General features: G+C 41.3%; 2 protein-coding genes and 1 long non-coding RNA gene across 3 annotated transcripts in view; all 3 read right to left on the bottom strand.

Moving 5' to 3' along the window:
• LOC145879788 (uncharacterized) overlaps positions 1 to 83 on the bottom strand; it is an 891-nt gene extending 808 nt beyond the window's left edge. Inside the window, exon 1 of the long non-coding RNA XR_014392548.1 lies at positions 1 to 83. This exon is cut by the window's left edge and continues 119 nt beyond it. This is a non-coding gene — a long non-coding RNA (uncharacterized LOC145879788).
• LOC145879787 (ribonuclease inhibitor-like) overlaps positions 1 to 11,296 on the bottom strand; it is a 206,803-nt gene that overhangs the window by 1,500 nt on the left and 194,007 nt on the right. The gene's annotated exons all lie outside the window — the stretch shown is intronic.
• LOC123741335 (NLR family CARD domain-containing protein 3-like) lies at positions 2,238 to 5,079 on the bottom strand. The gene is made up of 3 exons (XM_045714194.2): positions 4,857 to 5,079; positions 2,712 to 4,478; positions 2,238 to 2,427 (listed from the first exon to the last, which is right to left on the bottom strand). The coding sequence occupies exons 2-3, from the start codon at positions 4,064 to 4,066 to the stop codon at positions 2,238 to 2,240; spliced, it is 1,545 nt and encodes a 514-aa protein (XP_045570150.2). The 5' UTR covers positions 4,067 to 4,478; positions 4,857 to 5,079.

Raw genomic sequence — 11,296 nt, 5'->3', positions numbered from 1 at the left:
CAGAGCTGAGACCAGAGAAGCACAGCCTTCCTCTGTGACTAGACAGCCTGACAGCCTGCAAAGAGTCAAATCATATTAAAATCACACTGCTATTCTTTGGTGGTGAAAATAGTGGCAGTATATTTTTTCAACATATTCAGATACAACAGTGCCCTGAAACCTGCCATATCTATTCATAAATCAATGAATGTATCATTATTATAAATGATCATTATATTACTTGTGGAGAGAAAAATGTATAGTACAAATATTTGAGTAGACTGACCAGACCAGTTTAAAAGCAGTATCAGTCAAAAGACAGACAGTGAGGTATCAGATTTAGATTGTATTGAGTATACAGTCCACACCATATCTATTTTGACAGTGAAGCTAACACTGTCAACTCCAACATTTTGGATTTGAGATCAAATGTTTCATATGAGGTAACAGTATATAATGTCACCTTTTATTTGAGGATAGTTTAATACATATCTGTTTCACCGTTTAGAAAAATAAAAGCACTTTATGTATCTAGTCCCCCCATTTGAAGAAGTCATAGGTATTCTGACCAATTAACTTATAGTGTATTAAAGTAGTCTATGAAAGTAGTCAAACGTTTAATATTGGGTTGTGATCTACAAGAGGTGTTCAGAAACAGCTTCTATTCTTACTGACAATACAAGTGAAGTGACTCCAAAATGACAGGACATTATTCACCATTCAGTTTCTATTAGGAAAAACATCATCCAAAACACAACCAAGACAAACTGCAAATACATTTAACAAGTTTGTAGAATCACAAGCTTGATGTAATGACTGCAGGCATGGAACATGGGACTAAATACTAAACTTATGACTACTTTAATACACTATAAGTGAGTTTGTCCAAATTATTACAACTTTTTCAAATGGGAGAACTAGATACATAAAGTGCTTTCATTTCTAAACAGTAAAATATATATGTATGAATAAATAAAAGGTGACATTCTGTACTGTGACCTAATATCAAACATTTTATCTCAAATCCAAAATGCTGGAGCTTAGCACCAAATGTAAAACGGTAAGATTCACTGTCCAAACACATATGGTGTTGACTATGTGTGTCTGGTAAACACATGTGGATATGGTGAACAGTTATCACTTGTGGAACAACTACAGGAATACTGACCTCAGAGTCTCCAGTTTACAGTGGGGATTCCCCAGTCCAGCGGAGAGCAGCTTCACTCCTGAATCCTTCAGGTCATTGTTACTCAGGTCCAGCTCTCTCAGGTGTGAGGGGTTTAACCTCAGAGCTGAGACCAGAGAAGCACAGCCTTCCTCTGTGACTAGACAGCCTGACAGCCTGACAAAGAGTCAAGTCATATTAAAATCACACTGCTATTCTTTGGTGGTGAAAATAGTGGCAGTATATTTTTATCAACATATTCAGATACATTAGTGTCCTGAAACCTGCCATATCTATTCATAAATTAATGTATCATTATTATAAATGATCACAATATTGACTGCAGATAGAAACATGTATAGTGCAAATATTTGAGTAGACTGACCAGACCAGTTTAAAAGCAGTATCAGTCAGAAGACAGACAGTGAGGTATCAGATTTAGATTGTATTGAGTATACAGTCCACACCATATCTATTTTGACAGTGAAGCTAACATTTTAAATTTGTCTCTAAACTCCAACATTTTGGATTTCAGATCAAATGTTTCATATGAGGTGACAGTATATAATGTCACCTTTTATTTGAGGGTATTTTAATACATATCTGTTTCACAATTTAGAAATGAAAGTACTTTATGTATCTACTCCCCCCATTTGAAATAGTCATAATTATTCTGACCAATTCATTTATAATCTATTAAAGTAGTCCAAAGTTTAGTAGGTCGTCCGATATTCCTTGAAAAAAATGACTACATCAAGCCTGTGACTGCTATGATTGAGAAAGATCATGAATGAATCATGAATAATAATGAGTGAGAGAGTTACAGAGGCTACAACAAAACATGCTAACCTCTCACCATTACCAATTACAGAAGCCACAATAAAACATGCTAACCTCTCACCATTAACCTCAAATTGAAGGTGACATTCTGTACTGTCACCTAATATGAAACATTCTATCTCAAATCCAAAATGCTGGAGCATAACACCACATTTCAAACTGTAAGCTTCACTGTCCAAACACATATGGTGTGGACTATGTGCGCCTGGTAAACACATGTGGATCTGGTGAACAGTTATCACTTGTTGACCAACTACAGGAATACTGACCTCAGAGTCTCCAGTTTACAGTGGGGATTCCTCAGTCCAGCAGAGAGACGCTTCACTCCTGAATCCTTCAGGTCATTGTTAATCAGATCCAGCTCTCTCAGGTGTGAGGGGTTTGACTTCAGAGCTGAGACCAGAGAAGCACAGCCTTCCTCTGTGACTCCACAGCCTGACAGCCTGACAAAGAGATCATCATGACTTCACAAACACACTGTTAATTTAACGAGTAGTGTAGAAGGACAATAGCAGATGCATTTGGTTCATTCTCCCAAACAACATATAGATTCATCTTCCGTCTCCCAGAATTGTATTGTAAAATTGTTATACTGCTGTGAACATCAATGCATTTATAAAAAATGTTTTTCAATATAATATTGTATACATATTATAACACCATTTTTTCTCTAAACTGAATATTGCTTCCTGATGATTAGTTCTTAAATGTCATTTTATGTACTCACAGAGCAGCTCTGGAGGCTTTGACCACTGGCAGCAGCCTCAGAAGACCTTCCTCTGATCTGGAGTATTTCTTCAGGTCAAACACATCCAGCTCCTTTTCTGAAGTCAGCAACACAAAGACCAGAGCTGACCACTGTGCAGGTGACAGTTTGTCTTCTGAGAGACTTCCTGATCTCAGGTAGCTTTGGATCTCCTCCACTAGAGAATGGTCATTCAGTTCATTCAGACAGTGGAACAGATTGATGCTCCTCTCTGGAGAGGGATTCTCCCTGATCTTCTTCTTGATGTACTTGACTGTTTCTTCATGGCTCTGTGAGGTGCTTCTTGTCTTTGTCAGTAGACCTCGTAAGTGCTTCAGATTGGACTCCAGTGAGAGGCCCAGAAGGAAGCGGAGGAAAAGGTCCAGGTTACCCGTCTCACTTTGTAAGGCTTTATCCACAGCACTCTTGTAGAAAGTAACTTCAGGCTCGTCTTTTGTTTGCAGTTTGTCCATTAGATTCTCATTGTTGTTGATGAATGAGAGGAACACATATACTGCAGCCAGAAACTCCTGAATGCTCAGATGAACGAAACAGTACACCTTGTCCTGGTACAGCCCACATTCCTCTTTAAAGAGCTGTGTGCACAATCCTGAGTACACTGAGGCTTCATTGACATCAATGCCAGCCTCTTTCAGGTCTTCTTCATAGAAAATCAGATTGCCCTTCACAAGCTGTTGAAAAGCCAGTTTTCCCAGTGACAGAATGCTCTCTTTATTCCAGTGTGGACCTGTCTCTTCTTTCCCAAGATACTTTTCATTCTTCTGTTTGGTATGAACCACCACAAGGTGTGTGTACATCTCAGTCAGAGTCTTGGGCATCTCTTCTCTCTTATGTTTCAGCATGTTTTCAAGGACTGTTGCAGAAATCCAACAGAAGACTGGAATGTGGCACATGATGTGGAGGCTCCTTGATGACTTTATGTGTGAGATGATTCTGCTGGCCAGGTCCTCATCACTGAATCTCTTCCTGAAGTACTCTTCCTTCTGTGGGTCATTGAACCCTCGTACCTCTGTCACCTGGTCAACACATCCTGAAGGGATCTTATTGGCTGCTGCAGGTCGGGTAGTTATCCAGAGGAGAGCAGAGGGAAGCAGATTTCCCTTGATGAGATTTGTCAGCAGAACATCCACTGAGGTTGACTCTGTGACGTCCCAACAGATCTTGTTCTTCTGGAAGTCTAGGGGCAGTTGGCACTCATCCAGACCATCAAAGATGAACAAAACTTTGTAGTTATTGTAGTTGGAGATTCTTGATTGTTTGGTTTCCATTGAGAAGTGATTAAGAAGTTTAATGAAAGTGTGTTTGTCCTCTTTCATCAAATTGAGCTCCCGGAAAGGGAATGAAAATACAAATTGGACATCCTGATTTGCTTTTCCTTCAGCCCAGTCCAGAATGAACTTCTGCACAGAGACTGTTTTTCCAATGCCAGCGACTCCCTTTGTCAGCACAGTTCTGATAAGTTTGTCTTGTCCAGGGGTTTGAAGATGTCGTTACATTTGATTGCAGTCTCTGGTCTTGCTTGTTTCCTGGTTGTTGTCTCTATCTGTCTCAGCTCATGTTCATTATTGACCTCTCCTGTTCCACCCTCTGTGATGTAGAGCTCTGTGTAGATCTTATTGAGAAGTGTTGGGTTTCCTTGTTTAGCGATCCCCTCAAATACACATTGAAACTTCTTCTTTAGATTAGATTTGAGTTCACGTTGGCAAATCACAGCAAGCTCATCTGAATCTAGAAATAACACAGAGTATATTAATATTACGTCTTTTTTAATGTCCACAGTATTGTAAGACTTTTATAAAGTTTTAAATTATATTAATTTATTCTCTTAACTGACTGTATAAATGTGTAAATGTTTTCATAATGCATTACAGACTGGTGTGACTGATTATATTATTATTGGTATTATTGATGGTATTATTAATGTTGTCTCTCTCTCTCTCTAAATCAATCACCACAACACATCCCTGCTACTACTTGATGAGGTCACTAGGTGTTGTGTTGAGGCTGCTACAATATCATTGAGTTACACAGCTACTTTAGCTGTACTTTAGCTACAGCTTTTAAATGTTATAAAACAGCATTCAACATGAGGCAGACAGGTCTTACTTTTCTCCAGTGTGTCAGCAAGCTCCTTCTGGTTCATTTTCCTCAGGACGTGCAGTGTGATCTTCAGAGCCCCCTCTCTGGCACTGCTCTCCTGCTTCTCATCTTCAGCATCCACCACTTCCTTATCCTGCTTCTGACTCTCAAAGCCTTCTGGAAGTTCTGGACTAAGAATCCTCTTGAACTTCTTCAGCTCGTTCTTCACAAATGTAATAATATTCTCTTCAAGCAACTGAAATAAATCAAGTAAATAACTTAAGCAAGAGAAAAAATGCTTTCTCATTAACACATTAATGAATGATTGATAGATCATCTTTACTTGAGGTAAACAAAAACAAATGTACATAACAGGATCACATACACTGAATATGGAGGCCAGGTCTGTTTGATGACTCTGGGAAGACTGACCACTGAGCATCTCTGACTCTGATCTCTCCCCTTTGTTTCTGTGGACAAAACATGAGATTACATCTCCTCTTCGAGGGACTACACACACACACACACACACACACACACACACACACACACACACACACACACACACACACACACACACACACACACACACACACACACACACACACACACACACACACACACACACACACACACACACACACACACACACACCGCAGTTATTAAAAAGTAAGAAACGTGCAAATAATAAAGGAAATAGTAACACAATAAAATAACAATGAGACTATAAGGAGTACCAGTACTGAGTCAATGTGCAGGGGTACCAGGTAGTTGAGGTAATAATGAGACTATAAGGAGTACAGTACTGAGTCAATGTGCAGGGGTACCAGGTAGTTGAGGTAATAATGAGGCTATAAGGAGTACCAGTACTAAGTCAATGTGCAGGGATACCAGGTAGTTGAGGTAATAATGAGACTATAAGGAGTACCAGTACTGAGTCAATGTGCAGGGGTACAAGGTAGTTGAGGTAATAATGAGACTATAAGGAGTACCTGTACTGAGTCAATGTGCAGGGGTACCAGGTAGGTGAGGTAATAATGCGGCTATAAGCAGTACCAGTACTGAGTCAATGTGCAGGGGTACCAGGTAGATGAGGTAATAATGAGGCTATAAGGAGTACCAGTACTGAGTCAATGTGCAGGGGTACCAGGTAGTTGAGGTAATAATGAGACTATAAGGAGTACCAGTACTGAGTCAATGTGCAGGGGTACCAGGTAGTTTAGGTAATTGAGGTAATATATACATGTAGGTAGGGGGAAATGTGACTAGGCAGTCAGGATAGAGATTACATCTCCTCATCCAGGGAGTACACACACACTTACACACACACACACACACACACACACACACACACACACACACACACACACACGGTGTCACGACTCCCACTGAAGGTGGCGCCCCCTCCTGCTCGGGTGGTGCTCGGCGGTCGTCATCACCGGCCTACTAGCTGCCACTGATTCCTTTTGTTTTCCCCCTTTCTGTTATTGTTTGCACCTGTCCTTAGTTGGGTTGATTAGCGGGGCTATATTAGCTAGTTGGCCCGCCTGTTCTTTGTGCCGGATTGTTTCTCTGTGTGTTGCTTCGTTACGCACTGTATGTATTTGGCGCTAGTGCGTGGTTTTGCGCTCTCTGTGTTTTGTCCCCTGTGTTTGGGGCACCTTGATTTTTTGTGTGCGCTCAGTTCGCTATTTGGGGTGGCTGGTGTTTTGCTGTATCGAGCATTAAAAGCTATCACCCTTATCGCTGCTTCCTGCGTCTGATTCCTCTTCCACTACGCCCAAGCCTTACACACGGAGGGAATGTTGTGATTGTTTAATATTGTTTTAGGACTATGAAAATGGACAAAAGGATTAGCCTATGGATTATGAAAACAACAAAAATAAATGGGAAATGGGAGAGGAGAAATGACTAGAGTGTTGTTTATCTCACTGACCATGACCCATGAGTTCTTCTTACCTTTGTTCAGTAGAAAAGTCTCCCTCTCTAAAGAGTATAGGTAGATCCATAGACCAGTCACTCTTCATGGACACACAGCTGGGTACAGGGGAGGCTGGTCTCTCCTGCTTGATTGGGCTTCAACACAACAGAGACAAACATTACATCTCTCATCTACTCTGAGCTCAGATGGGGAAACATAAGAACAATTTCATTCCAAAACGCTATATATCACTTTTCAGAAATGTTGGTAAATTAGCTTTAATGTCTTAAAGACATTATGAAAGAGATTGGTGTGTTTTTTCGCTATCTAATCATGGCATGGGGTTGTTCACTGACAGATTATAAACAAATACATGTCTGTCAGTTGATGGTTTCTTTTCAGAGAGAAAATAATTTTTTTGCTAAACGCAAAATATCTGCCTCACTCTCAGATAAATAAGTAATACTGCTAGGTTTAACACAGTCAAATGTGACAAATAAATACATTTTTAATAAAGAACTGTGGAAATTATACACTTGTGAAATCAATATTTAAATACTTAAAAAGAATAATTCAATACTGTAATAATGAGATCTGTATGTAAAACATTTACATTTGACATTTTAGTCATTTAGCAGATGTTTCTATCCAGGGTCCGGTTTCCCAAAAGCATTTTAAGGCCAAGTTCATCATTAGAATCTTCGTAGGAGCATCGTTAAATCTCTGAGCTGTTTCAATAAAACATTGTTACTAAGGTTGACAACGCTCATAATCAAACACCTGCCTCAGACCACTAGAACAGCTGAGTAATCTATCTCCTGCCTCAGACCACTAGAACAGCTGAGTAATCTACCTCCTGTCTCAGACCACTAGAACATCTGAGTAATCTACCTCCTGTCTCAGACCACTAGAACAGCTGAGTAATCTACCTCCTGTCTCAGACCACTAGAACAGATGAGTAATCTACCTCCTGTCTCAGACCACTAGAACAGCTGAGTAATCTACCTCCTGTCACAGACCACTAGAACAGCTGAGTAATCTACCTCCTCCCTCAGACCACTAGAACAGCTGAGTGATCTACCTCCTGTCTCAGACCACTAGAACAGCTGAGTAATCTACTTCCTCCCTCAGACCACTAGAACAGCTGAGTAATCTACCTCCTCCCTCAGACCACTAGAACAGCTGAGTAATCTACATCCTGTCACAGACCACTAGAACAGCTGATTAATCTACCTCCTGCCTCAGACCACTAGAACAGCTGAGTAATCTACCTCCTTTCTCAGACCACTAGAACAGCTGAGTAATCTACCTCCTGTCTCAGACCACTAGTAGAACAGCTGAGAAATCTACCTCCTGTCTCAGACCACTAGAACAGCTGAGTAAACTACCTCCTCCCTCAGACCACTAGAACAGCTGAGTGATCTACCTCCTCCCTCAGACCACTAGAACAGCTGAGTAATCTACCTCCTCCCTCAGACCACTAGAACAGCTGAGAAAACTACCTCCTCCCTCAGACCACTAGTAGAACAGCTGAGTAATCTACCACCTGTCTCAGACCACTAGTAGAACAGCTGAGTAATCTACCTCCTGTCTCAGACCACTAGTAGAACAGCTGAGAAATCTACCTCCTGTCTCAGACCACTAGAACAGCTGAGTAAACTACCTCCTCCCTCAGACCACTGTAGAACAGCTGAGTAATCTACCTCCTCCCTCAGACCACTAGTAGAACAGCTGAGTGATCTACCTCCTCTCTCAGACCACTAGTAGAACAGCTGAGTAATCTACCTCCTGCCTCAGACCACTAGAACAGTTGAGTAATCTACCTCCTGCCTCAGACCACTAGAACAGCTAAGTAATCTACCCCCTGTCTCAGACCAATTGAGCAGCTGAGTAATCTACCTCCTGCCTCAGACCATTTGAACAGCTGAGTAATCTACCTCCTGTCTCAGACCACTAGAACAGCAGAGTAATCTACCTCCTGTCTCAGACCACTAGAACAGCTGAGTAATCTATCCTAATTTCTCAGACCACTAGAACAGTTGAGTGATCAACCTCCTGCCTCAGACCACTGGAACAGCTGAGTAATCTACCTCCTGTCTCAGACCACTAGAACAGCTGAGTAATCTACCTCCTGCCCCAGACCACTAGAACAGCTGAGTAATCTACCTCCTCCCTCAGACCACTAGAACAGCTGAGTAATCTACCTCCTGTCTCAGACCACTAGAACAGCTGAGTAATCAACCTCCTTTCTCAGAGATGAGATCCTCAGACCCCTTGTGAGACCATATGCTGGTGCGGTTGGCCCTGGGTTCCTCCTAATGCAAGACAATGCTAGACCTCATGTGGCTGGAGTGTGTCAGCAGTTCCTGCAAGAGGAAGGCATTGATGCTATGGACTGGCCCGCCCGTTCCCCAGACCTGAATCCAATTGAGCACATCTGGGACATCATGTCTCGCTCCATCCACCAACGCCACGTTGCACCACAGACTGTCCAGGAGTTGGTGGATGCTTTAGTCCAGGTCTGGGAGGAGATCCCACAGGAGACCATCCGCCACCTCATCAGGAGCATGCCCAGGCGTTGTAGGGAAGTCATACAGGCATGTGGAGGCCACACGCACTACTGAGCCTCATTTTGACTTGTTTTAAGGACATTACATCAAAGTTGGATCAGCCTGTAGTGTGGTTTTCCACTTTAATTTTGAGTGTGACTCCAAATCCAGACCTCCATGGGTTGATAAATTGGATTTCCATTGGTTATTTTTGTGTGATTTTGTTGTCAGCACATTCAACTATGTAAAGAAAAAAGTATTTAATAAGATTATTTCTTTCATTCAGATCTAGGATGTGTTGTTTAAGTGTTCCCTTTATTTTTTTGAGCAGTATATAATCACATGATTTATCCGTCTCTTTGTGACCGCCGATAAATTCAGGACAAAGTTGACTACAAATACAAAGTTTCCAATGTCTTTGCAATTGATTCAAACAAGGGACGTATAGAATGATGCTTAAAATGAAACCGAGATGACTGCCTTAAAATATAAACAGTAGGCTTTAGGCCTATTTCAATCATATTGAAATATATTCCGTTTTCAATATATTGACTTTTATTTTGCTACTTGTAGACTACTGTCTGTAATTTGTCTCAATATACTTTATGATGAGATGCCTAAAGCTTTGCTGTGCCAAATCTGTGATTTAGTGCATTTTTATTGGGTAAGCATTAGAATAAGCCTCCTCAATATTTGCAGCCATAGGTGATAATATTTCTCTAGGTGCTGATCCATCATCAGTATTGTGCAAAAATTATAATGTTAAGGAATGATTTGAATGGAGAAAAACTGATCTGAGAGCAGAGCTCCCTTTCTTTCCATCCTATCAGTATTGATACATGCTCCACCAGACATGATACCTTGTAGTGCTGCTGATCCAGTTTCTACTGGTCTGACTGAGGATATGAACTCTGACCTGTTCACCGGACATGCTACCTTGTCCCGAACATGCTGTCTCTCCTTCTCTCTCTCTACCATACATGCGGTCTCGACCTCCAATGCTCGACTATGAAAAGCCAACTGACATTTACTCCTGAGATGCTGACCGGTTGGACTCTCCATAACTACAGTGATTGTTATTTGACCCTGCTGGTCATCTATGAACAATTGAAAATCTTGTAGAAAGATCTGGCATTAATAGACATATACTGTTATAATCTCCCCACGGCACAGCCAGAAGAGGACTGGCCACCCCTCAGAGTCTGGTTCCTCTCTAGGTTTCTTCCTAGGTTCTAGCCTTTCTAGGGAGTTTTTCCTAGCCACCATGCTTCCACATCTGCATTGCTTGCTGTTTGGGGTTTTAGACTGTGTTTCTATATAAGCACTTTGTGACAACTGCTTATGTAAAGAATGTCTTCTGGAAATGCATATGAAGCAGACCAGGCCAGGGTTTGGGGTTTGACAAGTCAATGAAAGAGGTCAAAATGAATTCCATAGTTGTTCATTTTGAAAATGTTATGTCTTAAGTAGTTTAACTTGAGGTAATAATGAGACTATAAGGAGTACCAGTACTGAGTCAATGTGCAGGGGTACCAGGTAGTTGAGGTAATAATGAGACTATAAGGAGTACCAGTACTGAGTCAATGTGCAGGGGTACCAGGTAGTTGAGGTAATATTGAGACTATAAGGAGTACCAGTACTGAGTCAATGTGCAGGGGTACCAGGTAGTTGAGGTAATATGTACATGTAGGTCGGGGTAAAAGTGACTAGGCAATCAGGATTAAGATTACATCTCCTCATCCAGGGAGCACACACACACACACACACACACACACACACACACACACACACACACACACACACACACACACACACACACACACACACACACACACACACACACACACACACGGAGTAAATGTTGTGTTTGTTTAATATTGTTTTAGGAGTATGAAAATGGACAAAAGGATTAGCCTATGGATTATGAAAACAACGAAAAGAAATGGGAAAATGGGAGAGGAGAAATGACTAGAGACAGTGTTGTTTAACTCACTGAC

This window comes from Salmo salar, chromosome 06 (assembly GCF_965601325.2).
Source record: "Salmo salar chromosome 06, fSalSal1, whole genome shotgun sequence".
Lineage (NCBI taxonomy): Eukaryota > Metazoa > Chordata > Actinopteri > Salmoniformes > Salmonidae > Salmo > Salmo salar.
This window is presented reverse-complemented; position numbering and strand designations above follow the sequence as displayed.